The sequence below is a fragment of the Serinus canaria genome, chromosome Z (genome assembly GCF_022539315.1).
Source record: "Serinus canaria isolate serCan28SL12 chromosome Z, serCan2020, whole genome shotgun sequence".
NCBI classification, from domain to species: Eukaryota; Metazoa; Chordata; class Aves; order Passeriformes; family Fringillidae; genus Serinus; species Serinus canaria.
This window is the reverse complement of record NC_066343.1, coordinates 20,778,764-20,804,447: the sequence shown is the minus strand read 5'-3', so window position 1 is coordinate 20,804,447 and position 25,684 is coordinate 20,778,764. Positions and strand designations below refer to the sequence as shown.

Genomic DNA, 25,684 nt, shown 5'->3' with positions numbered 1-25,684 from the left:
GCTGTTAATTTTAAGACTGTTATAGTTAAATTAAACTGATACAGTTAAATAAATAAGGTAGTAAGAGAGAACTTGTTGCTGTTGCAAGTGATGCATTACTCAATACCTGTTGTGTGTTTATGGACAGATCAACAGTGGTGTTTTATATATGTGTCTGCTGTATTTTAAAGAGCCAAATGTCCTGACTCACCACCTTGAAAGTTAGTGTCCCTTCTGATGCTACTTCAGAATAAGCGTGTCATTGCAAGTTTGGAACTCATTATGCAGTCACTTAACTGTAACTGGGTTTGTTACTTATTCAGAATAGGAGATGTAGATAGCTAAGAGATGGAATGAGCAGGGCTCCTGCAAGAGTTTTTATTAGTGTCTTACAGATTCTAACACCATACAAAGACACAGAAACAACTGCAAAGTACACTTCTGACCAAAAATGTAACTGATATGATTGTCCAATAAGAAATACTTAGGATGCCTGGATATCCACTCTAGTCCCTACATAGGGGACTATGATCCCTTTGTAGTGTACGGATCATAATTATGTGTTTGTTGTTGTGAACCTGTTGTACAGGTTACAAATAACCTGTAACCCTCAGGTTATTTGTTTGGTTTTTTTTGTTTTTTTTTTGGTGAAGCTTGATCCACTAAGACATGTAAGCTTTTAATGCATCTTGTTTCAGCTTTACAGGAGTACTCTATTTTTTAAAAGATTCATTAGCACTTCATAGTATTTGACTGTTGGTGTAACTAACTTGGTCAAAGCATGGTCATGGGTTCAATCCCTGTGTGGGACATTCTCTTAAGAGTTGGACTCAGTGGTCCTTGTGGGTCCCTTCCAAATCAGAATATTCTCTGATTCTGGGGAACTGTCTTTGCAGGGAACTTTTTAGACTTGGTCCATGTCTTTTCCTCATTTGATTTTTTTTAACAAAACTGAGATAAACATAGGAAATTCAGACCTGAGTAATACTACAGAGAAAAAAGGAGGATTATCATTAAGAATAATTACACTAAATGCATTTGAAAATTGTAAAGAAACAAAAAGTGTTGGAAGTGACAACTTAATTTATCCTTTATCTGCTATTTTCCAATTTTATAGCTATAAAACTTGTTTAATATTGTAGTCATTCCATACAGTTTGAAGTGATGCGTATTGAAAAGTTCTTACCCAGTTGTAGAATCCCTTTTAAAACAGCAGATGCATTTTCCAAGTGGTGTAAGCCTATCAGGAATGTTGTTGTCCTGCCCTAAGTTTTAGCTTAGTAAATTACACAATTGAGGAAAAAAACCAGTCCTCAATTAATTAACTAGTTAATTCTAATTTTAATTAGTGGCTGATGTTTCAAAATTGCATGGTAATTTAAAAATAAATTTCAAATAGTTTTCAGCAATAATTATGAAAATAGCACATTCTGGTTGTAGTGATTTGCCAATTTTCAAGCTTTTTTAGTACAAAAAAATCACAAACTTGGTTAAATATTTGAAACTCTGTGAAATTTCCACCTCTTACACTATTCAGGGAAAAAATCTTTTTAAATTAAGGTATTGGATTAATAAACCCACATTTCCTAAGTCACTGCCAGAACATTAGCACCTTAGTTGAAAAATATTTTGAAGACTTTCTTGGTATTTAAGTCACATTTACTTGAACAGCAAAGCCAGTGTCTCACATTTTTGTTTTTATTCTTTTTTCAAGGAAAAAATTTGTACACAAATGACTATGTGGCAATTAAGCTGGTAAGTTAATATTTTTTTAAAGGATTTGGGATGAGAAACTAATCGGATTTTTGCTTTCAGATGTTAATGGGTTGATTTCTTTAATTGAAACCTTTAATAGTTTTATATTATTTTATTGAATTAGATAAAAGCAGTTAGTGATGTAACTGTGTATTATGGCCATATTGAGTAAAAGTAGTTTTTAGTTGTTGTCAGTGTTTACAAGGCTAAATCTGTGTTTGCAAAGTCAGTGATGATTTAATGCTGCTTCAAGGATATGCTCTACGGCAGTCATCTTAGTAGATTCCTTTGTTGTCCAACAAGTAGAGGAACAACAAGTTTACTGTGAATCTTAACATCAGGTGACTATAGAGAAACTCCAGAAATTCTTGAGGCTGCACATGTTTTAATGTCCTCACTCCTGCCCCCAATATTTTTCATATCTAACTGCTGGTATTTACACATCACTTTGGTAGACATGTTTTATTTGCAATGCTGTGTAATATGTTTACTTCTTTTGCAAACATGATACTTTTGAAAATTCTGTTAATACATTGTTTGGCTTTTTCGCAGTCATTGGAACTACTTTGGTAACACCATATTTTGCTTCTGGATTTTTTTTAACTTCTTGGTAAATGTCTGTTTTCATAACTGAAGTATTTCATGATGAAATTAATTTGGTTTCTTCTTATCATTGAAGGATTTTTAGGACTCCAGTTGATTTTTCTTGCTGCTGCAGTAGCACAGAACTTTTGACGTAGCATTGTATGGTTTCATGAAGTGAAAGGTGAACTGTGGGAACAGAAATGCATGGCTTTAGATAAGAAATTTGTAAAGCATTACAAACATAATAAACTCCTGAAAAATACTGGTATCACTCTCCTTGTTTTGGAAAATACTTACTTTGGGAGTAGTAGAAATTTTTAAATCATGCAAATTATGTCTTGAGAGAGCAACATTGGATACAGTTTTGAGGGTTGTTGTGTATTGAATCAGATTTATACTTATTTTGTTTCAGCATATCTTGAATCTTCTCTGTATGTCTGGTGAAAGTTGAAAATGGTCTGAAAATTCTTTTATTTAAAGGCTGTCTACTACAAAGCACATTTAGAAATACATTGAAAGGTAGTGAGGTTTTTTTTAGCACTAATTACTGTGTCATGTAGAGCAAGACAACTTTTTTATCTGATCGGTTTTGATAAAAGCTTTTTTATGACATATACAACCTAATAAGCCTGGCTGCCATTTCAACTCATTTCAGCTGTCACAGGTGATACTCGTCATTGGCAACATTTACTTTTTTGATTTCCAAATATCTCAGTCTTAGAGCTGCTTGTTCCCAGCTGAGTAAAAAGCTTGAAGCAACTTTATTGAGTAACTTAGTCTGAAGTCACTAAAGAACCAATACAGTTAAGTATATATGTAATTTACTACTAGTGCTGAAAGAACTGAGTATGTAGTGGACTTTTCCATTTTTCCTCTTACACTAGTGGCATGAAAAGCAGTAATGTCTTTGCAATGAAAAACAGATGAAGGAATCATAATGAAAATCAACACTGGAGCTTGAATCATCATAGTAAGATAAAAATACATTTATTGGCAGGTAGAACAAGTGGATTCTTTTAATATGGTTCTCCTTTTTTGTTTCAGTATGTTTTTCAGATACATACTTATTTCCAGATTGGAAGATATTTGAGTCACAAGGTTCAGTCTGCTGAAAGCAGCTGCAACCAACCATGGGATTTATTTGGATTTTGTATTTTTTCCTGTTCTTCTCCTATTTGAGACAGTGCCAGGACTTTTTTTCTAACAGTTATAGATACAGTGGCATATAATCCTTTTCCTTTTTAAATGTAAGCTTTTGTTTACTCTGGCATTTGTACTTTTGTGCTTTCAGAGCAATCATTAGGCCTATTCTTAGCCCTTGTTTTGTTATTGTAAATGAGACACTCTTAACTTCCTCTCTGTTTTGCACCTGTTGTAATTCAAGTTTAGCCTTCCTGAATGGGGTTACTTGAATTAAGTTTATGTTGCAGTCTAAGCACTTACCCTTGGCAGATGTGGTTGTTGTAGTCTCTCCTGCAGTATCGTAAAACTGTAATTGTGTTCCTCATGGTAGCATTCCAGTTTTGACCTACTGTTGTCTTATGAGCAGCAAGATGTCTTGTTATGCCAGATGTTTTGTATATCAGTGATAACCATATACTCTAGTGCAGAAGGACTGTGTGGGTTTCTCTTAAGTGCAATGAATGGCTGTGTTTATACAGCAGCTATCAGGGGTGTTTGTGTTGTTAAAAATAAGTGTGTTTTACAAGTGCTCTTTTGACTCAAACTTTTTAATTCTTTTGAATTAATATTTCCCTTGTGAACAAAATTACACAAGCATTTTCTTGTTATGGTGCTTGGGGCAGCTTCAGGACTTGTGTAAAAAAATCTTAAAAATTTTTTCTATGTGAGGTCCAAGGGTTGTATAACATATGCATTTTAAAGTATAATGTTTATATGTAAATGCTTATTTAATTTGGTAGAACAGCTACAGTTCCAGAATCTTCCTCTTCATCTGTCTTAATTCATTATTACTTGTTCTGGTTGGGCACATACTCCAGTTTGAGAGGTCAGAAGAGACTTTTTTAAGAACTATAATGAAACTCTTAAGAGCTGGGATTTTACCATTTCAGTGCTGTGTAGTGGTGTTTGTATGTTTTTGCTGGTCTTTTGTATACAAACTAATTTCTTGTGATCAGGTGGTTCTTTAGCAATAGCTGTTTGGTGTGTAAAAGCTTTACCTTTCCTGCTCGCCTCTTCTTATTGATTGATTTATTATTTTTATAACATGACCATATACTTGACTTTAACTTCCTATTCACTATTCAGCTTTTCCTTCTCCTTCATTATTTTTCCCTTTCCCTTTGACATATTTCTCCACTGCTTAAACTTATCTCCTCTGCAGATGCTTAACCACTACCAAAAGACTAGCTAAAGGAATTTCTGCTTGAGCATGTCATGACCCATCAGTCTAGGCCATGATGTTCATTATGAATTCTCATCAGGATTCAACAAAGGCACAGGACATGCTTTAGGGAGTTCTTATGCTTTTTTGTGTGATCACCTTGTGTCCAGCAACCAGCCCACTATTTATACTGAAAAGGTGTTGGCTAACAAGCCCTTACGTTTGAAGGCTTCCACAAGTGCTGGGTAGCAAGCCTGTAATTTTTACAGTACACTTTAATAAGCTTTCAATTCCTTCAACACACTGCTTAAAGGTGCTGGCTCACAAACCACAGCATTTCCACAGCTCTCTGCTCCCACAATAAACTTCAGTATGGAGTATGGAATAGAAAATGATAGCTGTGCTTTGCCCAGATTCTCAGAGTGAGGGAGAAGAGAAATGAAAGCAGAAAAGGAAGAGAACAAAAGAATATCATCAGTCCTTAGATCCTGCCTTGGTCTCACTTGTGTGGCTGGTCCAGAGCTGGGAATTGTGACACAGTGAAAGAGAGGAAAAAGAGAGCAGGGGAGCCCAGTCTGCTTCCTTTCATAGGAAAGGTGCAGCCTTAACCTGGTGTAGCCTCTTATGTGAATGTGACTTTTTTGTGCTCTTCTGTTCTTGGATGCATAGCTCACTCTTGGAGCCCTCCTCCAGGGAATGAGTGCAGGGTGGGGAAGCGAGCACAAATCTCCAGGTGGAGCAGGGAGTTGGCTCAGCAGTGTGCTGGCCCACCTCAGCAAGACCCTCTTGTCCAATCACAGCTTTCCTGCCAGAACAGTCAGAATGTTTGAGACAAAACCTGCTTATGGTAGATCCTCCCCACTACCCAGTGGCTAAAACGTTCCTTACTATTGGTTGGGCATATGGCTTATCTTTGACTGTGGTGATCTCTATATTGGACACAGGGCTAGGAGGGGGAAGAAGCAGTAGACAGTACACAGATAATCCCAATATTACAGTCCCCATTTGTGTCAAACACTTTCCCCATCCCATGATTAAAACCAAAAGAAATCTGGTGTCCAGGGCTTGATTAATTGAACAGGTTCTTTGGTTGCAGTGATTGGAGTTGTTCAGTAATCTGGTCAGCAGCTTCCTTCATATTTGCTCAGGCCTCTTGAAGTTGTAGCATTGTGGATGGTGACAGAGCACTCCCCTTTGGTGAGGCTGAGCATCCCATGTAATGCTTGTTCAGTAATTGGTGTGCTGATGGTGCATCCATCTCCGAGGGGTTGTCAGATTGAACATTGATAGGACACAGGGAAGGAATTCAGGCATCACTTGGTATTCTACATCCAGCATGGTATTCTAGTGTTAGGAATAAGATTTTTCATCTGAACTTCTCCAACCCAACCCCAAAGGGGCTGTATATTTCATCATTCTTCAATTATAATTGTAGTAAGATTTAGGATAATTGTTTGTGGCTCTGTGGCAAGCTAATTCCTGCCATCAGGTACTAAACTGAAAAATGTACAGGGTGTTTGGCCTATTATAATTTTAGCATGTACAAATATATACGTCTAATATGTACATCTAATACCAAATATGAACCATATTTCAGGGGAGGTCTTCAGGTCATGTGCTACAAGTACTCTGCATCACAGCAGACAAACTTACAGGCAACAGAATCTTAATTTCTTCCTTGCCATGCCCTTCCGGTGAAGCAGGGCATGGCAAGGCTGTGGGGCCTCCATTTCCTTACAAATTCTTGTATTAGCTCCCAAGCTGAGTTAGAGTCTTATTACAATAGTTCTTGTTTAACAGGATGAAGATAAAGGACACATTGCTCAAATATCTTGGGTTAGTAGTGCTAGGTACAGATTATAAAACAACAACAAAATGCAGTCAAGATGCTTGATGTTAACATCAATCATTGCTTTGTCATAGTTCTTCTTGGAAAGAAGGAAAAATGCCTTGTTCTAAACCAGTGGTTGAAAAGGAGGTACTATCCACTGGTGTGAGCACAATATTCTTTATCATGAGCATTGGTAGCTATCCACAAGTAACTGCAAGAAAGGCATCTGAAGCCCCTGTTCCAATAGTGAAAAAACCTGCTAAAACTGATTGTCCTGGTCTTAAGTTTAATTGCCTGAATTTAATATGTTCGCTGTCCTTCCTTTTGTGAAATATACAGGTGATTCCATTTCTCATTCCTGTACCAATGGAGCAGTAAAGTACTTGCCATTGTCTCACTGGGTGGAACTGGGCTTGAGTAAATACCTGAACCACTGCTTTAAAACTGTGCTTTTGCCTGTGCCTGAACTAAAAACTTCCACTTGGATTAGTCTGAACTTCCATATTTGAGGTGGGAATATATACAGGTTCTTCCTTTTCCTCATTTAACTTACCCTGCAGTAACTTTGATATTTTGGTTCTGGTATAGACACTATTTTGTAGCAGTTTGCTGACCTTGTCCATCATCTCTGGTTTCAGTTTTAACTAGTTGTCCAGAATCCAGATTCTACATCCTGAAATTCCTCATGAAAGGTTCTGAGGCTGAGGCTGTGCCAGAAGCCTGATAATATGACCATGTTTGACAGCAAACAGTCCCTCTGCCTTCAGCCTCTTTTCCGGATTGCTCTTAGCAGCAAGCAGCTGCCTCTCCTGAGGCCTGCTCTCCCTCTCCAGGAAACCTAAACCCCTTGACCACTACGCGGCCCACTGCATGAGGGACCAGGACTCTTAAGGACCATTTACCTGTGTGGAATCCTCAGATTCTCAGTATCCCTTGGCCTCCTCTTCTGCAGCTTTTTTCTGCTCTACGGCAACTGCTGCCTACACTTCTGTCTTTCCTATAACCACTTCTCTGGCTTCAGCCTCTTCCACATGCTGCCTTTGTCTCCTTGCCCAACACTCCTGTGGTTTTCTTCTTTTCCTCATCCTCATCCCTCATGACTTTTGATTCCTTCACTTGGATGTGTCTCTCTCTTTGTTTATAAAAATCTAGCAGCCTAATCTTGCATCTTCATTTCACATACTAGTTCCTTATCTGAGCACTTGTGTAAGTCCTTGTACTCCCAAGGCCAACTTTTCATTCCTGCTGTCTTACCCAGCACATCTCTCAGTATTTTCTTCTGCTCAGTAGCCTTCCAGAGCTCAAGGTGTAATAATTGGGTAAGGTCTCTTTCTATATTCAGCAAAGATTACAATTTTGCTTTAATTTTTCTCTCTATCCAAACATCTCTGGAAGTGGTCAGCCAGATCTCTTGGATGTTTTTTTAAGAGCTCAACCAAGACTTTCAAATGTTTTTGCAAATGTTTTGCAGCTGAATTTTGCTGTCTAAATACTACAGTTAAAAAAAAGTCTGTCTCATCTTGCTCTCTGTTTGAACATTTTTGTAAAGAAGTCAACCAAATTTTATAGATATGTCTCTCTCTTTTTGCTATTTAGACATTTTAGTAAGAGGTCTTTAATCTTTTTGTCTTTTTTGTGTTTCTGTCAGCATGACACACAGTGCTCCACATATGAAGATGAGGGTAGGTCATACTTTCCCATAAAGGGAAAGGGGTCCATGGTTGGAATTTCCTGAGCTGTCATGTCCTGCTTCTCCCTGTTCCTGATCCATCCTGTACGCCAGTCAGAGATGGAGATATCTGAGCCTGTCCCAGCTGAAAATAGCTCAAGAGCTGTTCAGTCCCTCTCAGCCTCACAAGAGTCCTGTCTGTGATGCCAATTTACTGTTACAAACCATTGGTAGTAGTGTGATGTTTGTTGTAAATTCTTATGAGTCTAAACAAAGCCCACCAGACCACACGTTGGGGAGCTCTTGTGCTTTATTGTACAGCTGTTATAACTCTGGAACCCCCAGTATTAGACTCCAAAGGTGTTGGCTAACAACCCCTTAATTTTGTACAGTACGGGGAAAATTTGACAGCTGTGCTTTGCCCTGGCAAAGCAAGGGATGAGAGAAATTAAAGTGGAAAAGAGAGGGAGAATGAAGAAGTTCACCATCTGTAGATTCCTGCAGTTAGTCCTGCTGCATGGATGGTTCAGTGCTAGGATAGCAAAATAAAGAAAGGAAAGATATGGAAAAAGTCATGAAGTGTGCTTCCTTTTATATTTAATCTGGTGCAGACACTTACGTAATCAAGACTTTTCATGCTGTTTTGTTTGCAGATCCACAGGCAACCTTTTCTCTGGGAAATCAGTTGGGAGGGACTTAGCAGGAGCAGGAAGTTGGCTCAGAACACTGCTACTCCATCTCCATGGGATCCTTTGTTTTACTCACACTTTTCCTGTCATAACAGTCAGTATATTTGAGACAAAATGTGCTTGTGCTTAGTCCTCGATGGAACTACTTCTGGAAATACATCAATTTTTCTTTCTTTGGGTGAAAGATAGGAAGTTAAAGATAGGAAGTTACAGAGTAATCAGTCATGACTGCCTGTTAAACTGTAATCTTTTATTCACTGATTCACTAGTCCACTCTGAATTGCTAAAATTCAAATCTATTATAAATGAGGGTTGTGCGTGGAAAGAAAGTTGCACTTTGTTTCAAGATTGTAATGTTTTTTCTGGTTTTTTTTTTGATTTTAAGGAATAACTGCGGTCTAGAGTCACACCTTTTTAGAATCCCTCTAGGATATGTAGTAAATCCAAATCTAGTGCAAGTCTGTTTAATAGACTAATCTTTTCCTGTAACAACAGCCTATCTCTTAAAGAATTTTTTTTCCTGAAAATGGCTTTTGTTTGCCATTGCTTACAAATGTGTAAAGCAGACACAGAACATAAACTGAGATGAGTTCTCACTGAATTATTAAAACCATGAAAAATAGGTAATAGCTGAATGTTAATATTGTGCTTTGGCTTATTAGACTTCTTGAACATTTTTAAACTTATAGTTCAAGTAAACTGCTTTTTCAAAACCCCTTTAACAGGAAGTAACTTGAAAATTGAATAGTATTTTATTCTATGTATTTGGGACAAAAATAATTGTAGAAAGAATTCATAATGAACTTGAAGAAGATTTCACATTTCAGGTGTCTTTATTGTTGTGTTTGAATGTATAAGTGTGCACAGACGATAAAAGAAGGGTAAAAACCTCACTGATAAACTAAGGAGCAGTTGTTTCTGTTGCTCAGGTAACTGGGGCTCAATAAGCTGCACTTTGATGGCAGCAAGACCCCATGTTCCACATTGAGAGAGAAATAGTCTTTTGCCGGGAAAAGAATTTGTCTGTTTTAATAGTGAAGCTTTGAAATAATTAGATGTGAATGTAAAAGCAATGTAGGGAGGGTTGTATACAGAACTTTGCAGATCCCAGAACAATTTTTTCAGGATTCTTCAGTGAAGACCTGGGCTTATTTAAGTAAAGAAAATACACTAGTTTCTTTTGGCAAGAGGAGAAGTTGGTTTCAAGTCACTCTGGGATTAACATAATGTTTGAACAGTTATGTATTACTCAGGCTTATTTTTAGATGGTGAAATATACCAAAACACTAGTGAAACCAAAGAACTATGATTTGCCTTTTTTTTTTAATTGCTGAATTTTCTTTTTGGACTTGTAGATACAGTAGTATATTCTTCACTCTTATATTATGGTGAAAGATTACATTAACACTATTTGTTGTGATTTATCTTTTTCTGTCCTTTCTCATACTGTAGGGTGGGATGTGCAGAAATAAAATAATTGTATTCGAGGAGGTTACTGTGTTTGCCCTTTTACAAGTTTTGTTGAGCAAGATTATGTGTTCCTTTTGCATTTTGGAATGCCAGGAAGCTATCTAAGCCATTATACTAAAATAAGGCAATTCCTAAAGGCTTTGATTCAATAAAGGAACTACAAGTACATATTGCCAGGTTTTTTGGTTTTTTTCGCTTTTTCTGGAGGGGATAAAAGTGTTTAATTATCTCTCTGCTGAGGAAAGTTTTAGCTTCAGTCTTTGGCTCTGTGTTTGACTGTTTAAGGCCATTGCCTTCTGGGGATTTGTCAGGACTGTTTTCTGCTGATGGCTGGGACAAGAAGCATTCATAAGAGGGTGTGTGTGTCAGAAATTGGAACCTATTTCTTTTACACATTTTTTTTTTAAATCTATTCCTGTAAATTTAATGCATACATTAAATTTACAGGAATAGATTTTTTCATCCTTTTAATGGGACCACTTTACAACCATGAGAGGTTAAGTTGTTAATGTACCACCAATTGAGACAAAACTATAATTGGACACAATTAAACTTCCTGTTAGCCAAGGTTTTATGTTATTATAAGAAGAAAACATGCAGAGTTTTGTGGACTAAATTGTTTTCTTCTTAGGTGACAGAATCCTGAGTTTTAATTAGGTGTGATGTAGAGTGTGGTGTATTTTGTAACTAACAGACTTGTATACTACAGCCAAACTAGTTGCTAAATTTAAGTTGTTTCCTGAAAGGTTAAAATATTTCAAATACTTTATAGTGTGTTTCCTCATACGTCTGAAAGCTGAGTCCTAAAGGTTGATAGCTGTGCTGATTTGCTTTGACTCGTGTTTACACTAAAGTTTTTTTTGAGAATATCTCTCTGCCATACTTTACCTTAAATTTCATGTGTCCTTCTCATAAACTGTAACTACAGTTACATAAACTGTAACTGTAACTGTTCTCATAAACTTGGTAGCCCAGTTAGTTTTGCTTAGTAATTATTAAATAATAAAAATTGCTTGCTTATTTTAGGAAATTCTTGCTCACTTTTCACTTCTTTGCAAAAAAGACAGTGTTCAGTTATGCTGGTTGCTCTGAAGTGTAAAAAAGATACAGTAAATTCTATATTTTTTTTTTCAGAAACTGTTACATGAGTCATTCTTTACTTTAGGCAACCACCTTTAGCATCCTGGCAAGGTCAAATGCATAAATATACACTGTGAGGGACTTTGGCAGCAATAGGAAACAACTAAGTCTCGGAGGGAGATGGGTTGAGGGAGAAGACTGAATTTCTCATTCATGCACATTGGCTCATAGTTTTTATGCCCTGAATGTGACACTGAGAAACAGCACAGGTTTATAAACTCATAGCTTTAAGATGATGGTGTGAGGAAAAAAATGAGCACTTTGCTCAAACTTTTCCCAAGAATTGATGTCAGCAGTATCAGTTATTGCTGATAACTGTATTGAGACTTAGTTACTATGTGCTGCAGTTCTAGTAGTTACAGATTTAGTTTCCAGTTTATCACTGATGTGTTGGAAAATCACAGAATCAATTAGGCTGGAATAGATCTCAGAAAGCACTGAGTACAGCCTCTGACTGAAGACCACCACACCAGAATGTCGCTCAGTGCCGTGGCAGTCTTTTCTTAAACATTGAGCACGTCCAGGGATGGTGACTCCACCACCTCCCATGGATCAGTCCATGCCAATATCTAAGCACCCTTTCTGTGAAGAAATTCCTCCTAATTCCTCCTAAACGTCCCCTGGTAGAGTTTAATCTTAAGATCATGTTATATATCATAAGAAACAAATCATATCTTCTAAAAGATGCCACAGGAAATTAGTTCAAGAATCTGTGCTAAAGAAGCTTGTCTTTGCAAAGGGAGATACTAAAAAAGTTTGGGTTTCCATTTACGTTGCATGTGTATTCTTCTACTTAATCTTATGTCACTTCATTTAGTTCTACGAGACCCTGACACACAGGCATGTTAAATACTGAAATGAGATTCCATTAAGGTGTATAAACCATAGACTTATTCTGGGGCTTTTTTTTTTTGCTTGTTTTGTATTCGTAGTTTGGAATGGTGATACTTGATTTCTGCTAAGCTGTTACAACTTGGTGGAAGGATTTGGTACTTTTTGTTAAGATCCTAGAATAAGACTTCTTGTAAAGATACATCTCTTGAATATTAGGTATTTGGAGTTTTTTTTCTCAATCTGGTAAGCCGCATCTTAATGCCACTTTTTGAGAAATGTAGGACATACCATCCACATGCTTTGGAGAAAAATACTGTTTTTTAGCTATTCCATCATGTGTCTGTTATTTGATTTGCATGTTGGACTCTGGACCAGTAGAGCACCACAAGATGTAAATATCCATATATGCACTACTGTAACCTGAAAGAGGTTTAGTTTTCTCTGTTTCTTAGTTGCCAGTCATTTCAGGAGAAACATTCAAATTTTCTGTGTGGCTTGGAAGCAGTAGGGCTAGTTTGGTTGGTAGTAGGTTAGTGTATTAGTTTTTAGGCTTTGTTTTAAATGTTGTTTTTTTTTTAAATCAGGAGCCAATGAAGTCGAGAGCACCACAGCTACATTTGGAATACAGATTCTACAAGCAGCTAGGATCTGGAGGTAAAAAGCAGTATAATGCATTTTACTGTGATGTAATCCAAGGTCAATTTTTGGCTGAGGTTTTCTGGTTTAGAGGTATAAATCTATTTAATAAAGTGTTCTTTACTACTTAAAGCAGAAAAAAGTTAGTGGATTAATGTATAAATTCCATTATTCTGCCTTTTTTTTTTCTACTCAATAAAGTGTATCTATGAAGTCCTGACTATTTAATAAATCCTACCTTCACAGTATTTGTTTGCATACAGGTATACCTTAAACTAAGACTATTCCCAGTACAACTCTTTGAAAAAATACTGTAGGTCTCCAAACTGCTAGTCTACTAATCATGTATTTTGAATTATTGATGTGGCACTTAAATAGCTTCAGATTCAGTTTTACTTTACTTCACTTTTATTGATACAGTATATTTTGCTATTTACTAGTTTTAATCCTCTTAAATATCTCTAGAAGTTTAAATGCAGTTTAATATTTTAATTTCTCATTTCACTCCCCTTGGTGCTTTTATACCGAGAAATACTCTTATGGTGGTGGCCTGAATGATCCAATTGTCACCTTTTGTTTTTTTAGGTGAGCGATACATAAAACTTCTCACATATTTTTGTGCCTTTCATAAAACTCCGTATAATCAGTTAGGAAGATGTGAAGTTTCTTACCCTAGTAAAGTGAATGTAGATATTCTCTAAATCAGTTAAAAAAAAAAAATTTAGGAAAAATAAATCTTTGACATCTTTTCCTTGAAATTATTCCTAGAGTAGGTCAGTAATTAAGTATTTTTCTTTTTTTTTTTTTTTTTTTTTTTACTAATGTAAAAGTTTATTTTATGAGTGGAATATTAACAGTGGTTTTGTACATGTGTGTTCAGGGACTTTTTAGCAAAGGCAGCCTGGAATTTGTAACAGTGATTTTGATTGTGCTTAAGCTAGAATAAAATCCTACTTAGTATGAAAAGTTGTCTTTAAAAAGAAATACACAATGAACATGACCATACCACTTTGATTTTGTTTCCTTGAATGTGTGTGTGTTATGATGAATTTTAATACTTTTTAATTACTATTTTCACGTTTTCCCTTAAAATTTGGGATCTTATGCTCATTGCTGCACTGACTGGATAGTGTTTCTCAGGTAGCTTTCAAAATTTTATGGTTTTCTTTTGAAGACTACATGTGGTGAAATGAAGTTTCTAATATGTTCAATTAATGTAGACCTTTTTTAGTTGCTGTACTATGAATGCTTTGCAACCAGGAGTTTTTAGAGATTACTTTTGGCAAAACACAACATTGTCAATTTTTCTTCCCAGATGGAAAATAAAATTGTAGATAGGTAGTCAAAATCTTAAGTCTATATGCTTGCTGTTTGGAGAAAGTCATCACAGTATGGGTGGGTTTTTTTGTAAGTAGTTATGAATTGTCAGCATACCATACACTAGCATTGTGAAATAGCTGACGAGGAAAAAGCTGAGATCTAAAGTATTTAAATAACGGGGCATGACAACCCACAAGTTAGGTACATTACCTATCTGTAAATATAGAACTATCTAAAATTGCAAAGGAGCTATGTAGTAAGAATAAAGGTAGAGGTAAGAATAAAGCTGTAATTTCTAGTTCAGACTGCAGAAATTAGGTAGTGCTTCTCAGAGGTAAGAACCCTTATAGGAGTATTTATTGGGAAAAAGTCTTAGTGAGTGTAACTATGTTTACCTTTTTATTTAGTGAATAAGACTGAGAACTGTGTTTGGTGTAAGAACATAGTGAAGTCACAGTTATCCTGCTTTACTTCAGATATCATTCGATCTTTTTAACCCTATTTGCTGGTTGCAACAAATTTTATCTCTTTCTCTGATGCCTTGTTGAAGTACTAAAAGGGAGAGTAACCTCTCAGATTCTGTGCATGAAAATGAATTTACCTTTAGGGTGAAAATGCGAAGATAGAGCTAGTAATTATTAAGCATCATCAATGTCTATGAAAAACTTTATTACATACCTCCTTTGTTTTTGCAATAACCTGCTTTTATTCAAAAGTGAAAGCCTCTCCCAGCACAGAACCTTGAAAGCTCCTTTGTGAGCCTTTCTCAGGCACTCCACTTGAGGTCTATTTTAATGGGTTTTGTGGCAAAGGCTCATTATGAGGAAAGTAATTTTCTTTTTCCTATCTACATAGAAGTTAAACAAAGATGCTGATTCCTTATCTTCTGGCAGCAGTCACTTTTTCTGTATTTTTAGGAATCGGGCCCTCAAGCAGAGGAAGTTATATGGCCTGTGATTTTCAGAAAAAGCGTTGCAGTGTTATGTAGTTTCTTTTCTCATGTAATCTGTGACAATTGGTTTTAGTTTGCTTATTTTTCGTGGCATGCATGTTTACTGTTCAAGCATAGATTTAAGTAATGAACAGTTGAAAACATAGTTTTGGAAAGTTGATCCACCAAGTGATAAATTCAGGAAGCAACTATGTAAACTTCCTATGTAAAACAGGAAATAGTGAGTGAAAAAAAACTTTCGCCAGGTCTATCCATATAGACAGTATTGCTTTATCGGCAGGGTTTGTTCTTTCATCAGAGAGAGAATAGATTGAAAGAAGTAGTCTTCAGTATGCAAGTTATAGAAGAGTCTGTCATAGGACATATAAAAATAGCTGTCATTGCTGGAAGAAATTTGTAATATAGTAATTGTGAAGATGGAAGGTTTCTCTGATACACAGTTATGCACCATACTAGAAGTTAAAATTGTCTGAAGCTTTCCATCTTTTAAGCTTCTAAAAATCCACATTTTTTGGCTTTCTTACAATAAAGTAGTCTTTTCCTTAGCTGTTTTTGTTTATTTGCACAAACTTGTCGTAATTTGGCTGATAGCTTTATAACTGTGGGGACTGTAGTTTGCATTTAATTGTACTAAATTGTACTTCCCCTTGTTTTCCTCATGTTTACAGGTATACTTGTGTATTAATAGCAAGTGACTACTAAACTATGATTTCAGAAGCAATTGGTGAAAAGGGAATTGTACTCTTAGTCTTGTAAGCAGAGCCATTATTTTCTATAAAAACCTCATGGTTTTCATGAATAAGAACTACAGATTCCACAGTTTACGCTACAAATTGACTTATGCTTAGTGTGAAATAACCTGAAGCTTAAAGAATAAAATTCCTTTAGGCCATGTGAAATCCTCCTTGACTTGGAGGTGGCAGGAGGAGGAGGAGGGAGAGGCATTAACTTGTGAATGAATACTTTTAGAAGAAAATTAGGTTATTTTCTGGCAATGTTGTCCTGAAAGCAAATAAAGAAAATGTTGTGGTGATTACAGATTATTTTACCTTCAAACCCTTTTTAACAGAGCATCTTTGTACTTCCTCTAATCTTGTAGGCATCCTTGATGAAAAGAGTAGCATTTTGAAATTGTATGTTTTCTTGGTATTTCCTTATCTGCAGCCAGTATTTGTCTACTAAGTCTATTTATTTATTTTTATAATATCCCTTTTTCTTGCTTTTTTAATGAACTTGTAGCTTGGGTTTTTTAAAAATATATATTTGTATTATTAATCTCTGCGCTAAGTCATGTTGTTTTGTGTCTTGAATGCCATGAATATGGAAGACATTCTTAAGTGAAAAAAGATCAGAGGGTTCTTTTGTAGTTCTGCTCACTGAGAGAACAAGGAGAAAATAGGCATGAAATACTATAGATGTGCAGTTTTTATACACAAGACTTTGAAACTGAGAGTATTAATTCTTTGTATTTAATAAAAAGTGGTTTTGTCTTGCATGAATAAGAATTAACATTTCAAAACTGTATTCCTTTGGAGAGGATCTGCTCAAAAAGAAGGCCTAATTGTAACTTTACTCTTAAATATGCTCTTTGAAATGCCTATGAATGTGCAGTAACATGTAGGTGTTTGTCAGGAAAAAAATGTGAAGAATCTTTCTTAAGGAGGTCATACTTTCAGTGCTTTTGGGCTTTTAAAAATGTTTTTAGTTTTTTAAGGAAATGGACCTCAAACTTATTAAAAACAACTTTTTAAATGAGTTTAAAGATGTGGCTTATTTTAGTCTCATCATTATTTAGCTTTCATTTAGGTTTTATATACTAAGAGATTTTTATGAAAATTGCTTTCTTTTTTCTGTGATAATTTTGTCATTCAGTAACTATGAGGGTGTTTTCCTCAGGGAGTTTGAGATCATTAGTCAGTATGCAGAAGTTTCTAGTCAATTGAATGAGGAACATATGCATGGAATTTAGAATATCTTTACTTCTAATAAATTTTTTTTAATGTGTATTTTCTTAATACACAAGTGTGAGATATAAGAAAACTATACTATCATACTCCCAATAAAATGATTGCTGAATTCTTACCTGAAATTAAACTAAGGCTTTTGGAATTAATAGAAAACACTTTTGTATTTTTTATTGATTTTTGAATTAATCTTTTATGCTATCAGCCTTTCTTTGCAGGATTAGAAGATAAGGCGTGGGTGTATTTCGTGTACTATGCTGTAATTTAACTGACAGATATTTGCAGTATGGTTCAGTTTCCTTTTGCAGAAAGGAGTCTGTAAATGAAAGAAGTTACATGTTACATGTTAAAGAGCATAAAAACGATTCAGCTTTTATTGTCTGGTTTTTCTAACATCTCTTAATAAATGGGTCATTATCATAATTGGGAGCTTTTGCAAGTGAGTGAGAACTCTTTTGTACTTAACTTACCTGACAAGTGGAGGAAAAGAATGGCAAGTGGCTTCTGCTGCTTAAAGTGAATTAGTAGAACTCCTGTTTGTAATGCTGCTGTTAGACCAGACTTAGAACAGTTCTTGTTTATAGCAGTGAGGGGTATCTATTATTAGATTTTCTTTTTTGAAAAAATTTGAAGTAATTTTTGAGGTCACACATCTCAAAACAGGTCACAGATTTGTTCAGCAGTGGATTAACCTACTGGTGAAACTGCTGTATTAATATTTCAGACAAGACAGATGCTCAGTATTGTCAATCAGGTTTTATTTTTCTTAACTTTTGTGTATCTGTTCTTTTAGCTGAAATCTAGTTAACACTTCCATTTGAAAATCTGGAAGCCATTAACTTTTTTTACAGGGTCAGTACTATTGACTAGTCAATATATAGGATATATTTGTCTACAGTAGGAAAAGGTGTTGTATTTAAGAAGGTCATGGCCATTGTAAAACAAGTGCTAAGTATTCCGTACCCGAGTGCTAAGTGCATTCTGTACCTGAACCATTGTGATTTGGTACCAACATTCATGTGGTGTGTTCTGTATCGGTATCTAAAGATATGGTTTTCGGTTTTGAGATCCTGCGAACCTGCCTTTGACGCAGGGGAATCACAGGTGTAGTTTCACAGTTACTGTTGGATTAGTGATTCAGGAAGATTTCACTGTGGGCATAATGTGGTTTTGGGAGATACAGAAATAACTCCTGTACAGTATGTGGAGTCTGCTCATCATTTTCTAGTCAAGCTCAGTAGAATATTTATTGTAGTCTTTAGTGCATGTCTGGATTTGCCAGATTGATAATTACATTTTGGTTTGGGAATGTTGCAGAGTGAGTTTGAAATACTTTGAATTTCTGATTTTGAGAGGGGGCAGAGTACCCTAAGGCAAGAACACTTCTTTGTTATGAGGTGCCTTATGCACAGTTTAATTGTGGATTAGTAGGTTAGACATTGATGTTTATGGTTTTCTTTTTTGTGTTGGAAGTGCATTTGATGGACTGAAGGCCAAGAAATGAGGTTCAGTTCTCAGTGTCTTTAGTGGTTTTTCCTCTGGATAAAGACAAAAATATTTAAGGTGAGAAAATGTGTTTCTTTATTTCTTTCAGTTTAGGCCAGCTTTAGCGGGTGTGTGAGATTGAGTGTTCAGTGCCAGCTATTATTTTCGCACAACTATATTCAGGGTATGGAATCTTTGAAGCAGATTTTTCCCGTGAATGACAAGCTATCTTTTGCATTTAAGATGGTTACAGGTGACTTTCACTGTCACTGTGAAGGCAGTAGGATCTCAGATTGCTAGTGATACCACGTCTACTTCATCCCCTTGGCCGTAGCCACCTTGCCTTCCATTTCAGCCTCTGGGAGAAAAGGCAGCCCAGCATGATTTCATCATGATGTTTCAGCATCTGTGTTCTGCTATAACTCTTCCCAGGACAAAAATTTCAGTATAATAATTTCTTAATTTCTTTCTCAGTTGGTAAACTGTAGTGTATTTTACTAGATTGATATTCTATCATACCATGAGGAAGTGTCTCAATAGCCAGTCTCTTTGAGTGTAGTGCTAGAAAGAAAGCACTACAGCTAGATTATTTTGTCAGGTGATTATTTTTGTTCATGGATCATCTAGAAACAATTTAAAATAACTTATTCTGTGCTTTTCAAAATATTTTGGGATTGATGTCTTGGTGTTATTATAGGATAAAAATTATGAAAGTTACAAAGGTTTGAAGCGAGTTTGAAAAGATTTTATGGGAAAACAAGAACAAGACATATGCAGCTATATTAATTGGATGTTCCTACTACTTAGTTAAAGCAGTAATGATTTACTGAAACTTAAGATTTTAGAGTATTATTTAATTTCTAAAACAAGGGTGTTATGTTTCTAATGATCAATGACAATGTATATTGAAGAAAAATGTCTAGCTGTAGACTACAGAGGTAGCAAATAGGTCGGTTCAGGTTAGTCCTAGTTTACATATCTAAATAATATTTTATCAGTTCTTACAGATATATTTTAGTTGTTGCACCTAATATCTTTTCTATACATCATACTAGCCCACATTCAGTATGAATGCAAAGTGAGTTTTATTAGTAACTTCACATGAATATTGCTTTGAACTACACTTCTAGGTAGTTGGCTGAGAATTTGGTCTTAAATTGATGGCTGTTTCTTTATTTTTTAGTCATGCTGCCATGCTTTATTACTTCTGTTGTAATTTGACTGGAATTCTTATGCTGGGTAATCAACAATAAGCAGTTAGTTGAAGTGGCTGGTAATCATGATAAAGAAACTAAACATGCAGGTGATCTTAGAAAATAAAGCTCTAAGCTTAATTTAAGAATATAGTATTAGAGCACCTAAACTGAATCAAATATTGAATCTCTTGACTGAAGAGGAATCTGTCCTTAGGCACTGTTAATCTGTGTACTGATGACCATTGCACTTGTATCACGAGTTGTTTGAGGAAAACCCTGACTCAGTTTTGAGTTTTTGCTGCTGATATACTTCCTTTTATAGGAAAGTTGAGCTACTCAGTTACTAATGTGAATATGCTAATATTTATGTTTATGTGAATAAACATAAATGGTAATGCCTAATTTATTTTTTAAGTGTAGTCCAACAAAACTATAAATATGTCGCTTTCAATTTTTCTTGTTTTATGCCTATCCTTTTCTAGGATTTAGCTTAAGAACATGTACAGGATTTTCTGAATTTAAAGTAATTTTCCTCCTGGAATAAGTGCAAGAGATCTGATAAGAATGGCAGCTGCATAATAGAGTTACATAATAATGTTTCTGAGAAACAGTAGTTACTGGCCATAAGAAGCCTGACTGTATGCAAAAATGTGTATTGGTTTTGTATGGTGACATCACACAGATTTCAGAGATTTTGGGCTTTGAGTGGAATACAATAGCTGTAATTGTGAAAGGAAGCTTGATAAGACAGTTCACTGAACAAAGTGAATGTTAGATAAATAGATATTTGATTTAATAATGGTTACAGTAAAATGCATCTCTTAAACCTGTTTTAGTAATGTAAATGACTAAAGAATATTTTTCCTTTGAAATAGATCTAAATATTTTATTACTGTTTCTTCTTTTTGCAAACATATACTTATATTTGTAAGTAAGAGATGTAGTCTAAGTGTTGTGGTGATATAATGTCTCATTCTGTGTTTAGAGTTTTATAGTTTGTGGCTGAGCATGATTTCAGTAGCATTGAGGTGCTATGTTTCCAGAGACTGTGGCATTCTGTGTGTGCTGCTTTGGCTCAAGTCAGAACACACTATCCTGAGTTTTATAATTGCATCCTTTGAGAGGATTCAAACCAGATTCCATAGACTAACTAGGGAATATTTGTGTTTGTGGGAGTTTGTTAATCTGTATCCTTGACAAGAGTACCAGCATGACTGTGCTGTGAAAGACAACTGTTACTCCAAATCTTCCAACTAGTTTAAAGTATTTGGCTTGTGTCCAATGAATTGCCATATAGGAAAACTAAGACTGCAAATAAAAGGCAGTGTAGTATAAGAAGCTGAATACGTGACACCATGAGCTGCAGGAGCAGTCATGTGAATTTTATTGGCATTTCTGTGTCTGATTGAACAGATTCTCAGCAATAGGATATAATGTAGATACCATTAGTCTGTTTCTTGACTGGTTAAGAGAAAGCTCTAAAAGGAAATTGGTATTACAAGAAACTGAAAAACACTGGAAAGTTACTTACTGTTAATAGCTTTAATAGCTGTTTTTTTAATAGCTTTAAAAATTTAGATTGTATTGTATAGAGATATTTTGCCAAGATAAAGCTCAGAATCAAGTCAGTGATAGATGAAGTTAAATGCAAGTGGTATTGCCATTGACCTGTGGGTTACATATTCCTTTGGCTGTCTCTGCTGCCTGTTAATCAAGTTATTTTTTTTTTCCTGAATGAAGACACACACATAAAATATCTGAAGCTATGATGTAATATCTGTGTCAAAGCAAATAAATAGGATTTTTATCCTTAAGATACATATGTGTTTGTGCTAGTCATATATATTGCTGTAGATAACTGAACAACATGCCGTCTCAAGCTTAAATCAGGTTTAGTGATGAAGTTCTTGAATAAGACAACCAAGATAGATAATGGTCCCAAAGCAGAAAATAGCTTATTATTTTCTTTGTTTTAAAGAGATTTGGCAGATAAAGTTTCATCTACTAGTCATGTTTTCTATATTCTAATATTTTTTTATCCTTTCATCATTGTAGAGGAAGTCAGATCTGTCACCTTTAAAAACTCTGGACATTGTGTAGGTAAACATGGTGGACTAAAGGATTTGAGTGAAAATTAAAGAGTATAATCCATAAATTCACATAACTATTTTAGAGCGCTCTCCTTGCCCCCTTGCCCTCCCCACCCTCCCTTCTCAGTGGATAGTCAAGTGTTTTTGAGTGTTTGGACTTGATTTTGGACACCAGCGGTGTATGGCAGTATAGGTGGCTAATGAAAATTAACTTTCATAGAAAAAAAATAGAATCTGAGTGATGTTCAAATAGTTAATTTCCAAGTCATTACTTCTTTGGTTTTTGTCAAGAGTAAAATAGGATTAAAATCATAGTGGTTTAACATGGATTTACAGTTTTATGCCAGGGAAGTCACCTAAGTATTGTAGATTGCTTAAGTAAATTGAGCCCATTCCAATGAAAGTGTTGTACTTGTCAACAAGTACAGATATCTAGGGATAGGGAAATATGACTTGTACCTTGAAAAAAGGATTCTATTTTCAGAGTTTTAAACCTAGAAAGGAAAGATGTTTAAATGTTAAAGTAACTTAGGGGCAGTATGTGAATCTACTTTTTGGCCACAAGTAAGTTTCCTTTTGAGGAAAGAAGATTATGTTATATGTAACTTTTAGTGACATCTGTGTGACAAGCATTGAATTCTGCTTATAGCTGGGGAGGGGTAATACTTTTTAAAAAGGATTTTTAATAATTGGGAGAAGATCTGTCAAGGTACTAGAAAGGATTGAATGGTAATCAAAATAATTGTTAATCGAGAAACTGAAGAGCAGTGGCTTCTTTAAATTCACAGCAAGACAAATGGGATGCATCTTAAAAGCTCAGTGTATTTCCTTCATTTGTTCTTCAGTGGTTTGAACTAGAGTAATTCAAAATGGAAATAAAATACATCCTCTTAATTGGTAATTAGTAGTGGAATAGCTTGTCAACAAAATAGGGGTTTCTTAAATTTCTAGAAATCAGAGTTTCTTTGTTTTTAACTTAACCAGTATCTCTTAAAGGTTTATCTTAGAGAGGTTACATTATCTCTCTGCAGAGGGAGAAAAGCCTCATATATGTTTTTATTAGTAGAATGTTACTTTCTGACTTGTGGAGATTTAGAGACAAGGAGAATGTAAGAAGCAGAATGATACCTGCTTGTTGCTATTAAGCAAAAGTGCTAAGAGTGCTTTGATTAAGAACCAAAGCCTTTAACTTCTAGTACTTTAGTACTTTGAACTGTTACTATCAAATTATTTTATCAACATGGGTAATTTTAGGATGCTCTGTATGCACAAGTTATTACATGTTAAATACAGTTTTGGGACATTTTGGAATTCTCATCTAATTAGAGGATCAAGTGTTTGGAGTATCTTTCTGATAATTCAGGATGATATTTTTAAATTGAAGAACACTATCCTAATTCTGATAATTCTGATACAGGATGTAATATGATAAGTGCTTCTTCATTAGTAGCAGTAAGCTACTCCTGTGATGTCTTTCTAAAGTGGTTACATTATGCATTTTAAATATATTAGTATAGAGGTGGGCGTGATGATACACACTGAAAACCAAATTGTAGCTCGAGTCTTCTGAAAACTGAACAGTTAAGTTGAATTTTTAGGGATTTTTCTTTAAATATTCTGACTTGTAGGAAAAGAGATTAGTGAAAAACTTCTTAAAAACGGTGCTTTGATTTGATGTTAATTTTGCTAAATCAGTATTTTTAATGTATTTTTTTACCCAAAGCTGTAGCGAATACAATTACAAATCTTGCCCTCAGTTTAAGTGTCTCTATAGTAAGGTATGGAAAATTGAAGGCTTTATTTACTTCAGAAAACACTTTAGGGTTATATTTGACCTACAGAGAATAAAGGTGAAATCCAGTGTTTCACTAAGATGTTCTGAAAACAGTTTTGGTACTTCTGTGTAGTGCATTATTGAAACATTGGACACTGTAGAAAAAGCTCACATGAAAAGAAGACATTTTCAGAGTATTAAGTATTTGGAATAAATGAAACAGAGGATGTGTGCTAAAGAACAAAAAAACAAAGATCTGGAATAACTAGCTTCTCTAAGTAAACAAAATTTATTCTGCTGAATGAGGAAGATGTCCTGTGCATGTGAAAATGTAGAAGACGAGTAGAAGCAATTATATCAAGTTATTTTAAATTGAATAGACACACAATGCGTATTCTGCAAAAAGGTGGAAGTAAAATTGGGTCATAAGGCCTTAACTATTGATATTTTCAAATTTCTGGATTGCCTGTCTTTCTAAGGCAGGTGTTCATTTAAAACTATAAAGTCTTGACTTAATGTATTATTACACTCTTGGGTTCATTAATTTCTTTTTGATTTTTTTAAAATGATTTCTCTAGGTAATAGGGTGGTTTTATTGCTAAAGGTAGGAAAAGCCTTAATTTAAAAAGTCTAATTTAAGGGGTTTTTTTTTGTACAAGAGCTTATTTAAGCCTTCATAGGATTTCAAAAACCCTGTTTCAATTTATGGTTACAAAACTTAAGAGGTTCTAATTTTAATTTTTATAAAAATCTTTATATCTTTCATAAGTCAAATATATAATAGTACCATTTTCATTAAAATTTTTGTGACTATCTTCAGTATTCCTGTTGTGTCTTTTACCTGTAGTTTTTATGAGTTTTATTTTTGTTTCTATGTGAAAAATGTGTTTTTAACTTGCAATCAACTTGAAATTCGGTAGGAATTGTACTGCTGTGTACCTTAATCTTATTTAACCCCTTATCATTACTTTGTATTTTTATTTTACAGATGGAATACCTCAGGTTTATTATTTTGGCCCATGTGGCAAATATAATGCTATGGTGCTAGAACTACTTGGACCTAGTCTGGAAGATTTATTTGACTTGTGTGGTAGGACATTTTCTCTTAAAACCGTTCTTATGATAGCCATACAGTTGGTAAGTAGAATAGATGTTAATTTGAGTGTTCACTAGAATAACTAAATCAGTCTTCAATGGATTAAATGCTTACTTCACTTAGGAGATTTGCACTTCTGCTTTAAATTGGTGTTGGTGGTATTTAAACTGCTTGTCATACTGTTTAAGCAGGAATACTCTTACATTACTTTCATTTACTTTGTCCCAGTTTTTCAAGTCAGTTCATGAATGTAATTACTTCTGTCTTCTGAGTTCTCATCACAATCTAAAATTGTGAATTTTGACATACTCTTTCAAAAAATAAAACCTCAAAGAAATAAAAGTAATTTTAGCCACACAAGCAGTTGTATTATGAGACTCCTAAATAGCATAAGTATTTTTTTCCTGGGCATTCTTATAAGAAAGTGAACAAACAAATGAAAAATTCCCCAAATCCTTCCAGATATTATAGCAGTTACTCAATGAAGAATTATTGTCTGTTTTGAAGATTTTTTTTATGTGGTTCTAACTTGAGGGTGGGTGGAAGTGGAAAGAAGGACAATTAAGGCTGTGAATATTTACCAGATTTTTTCCTCCCTAAATAGTGATATTTTTACCTGTAATGGTTAAAAATAGCTATTTAAAACATGATTGTAGTTGTATAACAGATTCCAACTACAGACGTACAGACACATTGAACTTATTTATAACCAAAGTGACCAAGTTCTTTTTTTATAATGCTCAAGTCCTCACAAGTCCAAAAATCAGGTTTATTTAAAATATACTGTTCTTTCTGAATGTGGAAATTTTGATAGAAAGCAGTCCAGCTAGAATGAACTTTATATGCATAGTGATGAACTTTCAGTGCTTCTCTCA

General features: G+C 34.9%; 1 protein-coding gene across 5 annotated transcripts in view; it reads left to right on the top strand.

Moving 5' to 3' along the window:
* Nucleotides 1–25,684, top strand: part of CSNK1G3 (casein kinase 1 gamma 3) — a 66,928-nt gene that overhangs the window by 14,997 nt on the left and 26,247 nt on the right. For 4 of the 5 annotated variants that reach the window (XM_018921201.3, XM_050986983.1, XM_018921197.3 and 1 more), the window contains exons 3-5: nt 1,694–1,734; nt 12,881–12,950; nt 24,702–24,850. In XM_018921201.3, coding sequence (XP_018776746.1) covers nt 1,694–1,734; nt 12,881–12,950; nt 24,702–24,850 — 260 coding nt within the window. The remainder of the gene's footprint in view (nt 1–1,693; nt 1,735–12,880; nt 12,951–24,701; nt 24,851–25,684) is intronic. The other variant, XM_018921203.3, reaches the window with a different exon arrangement.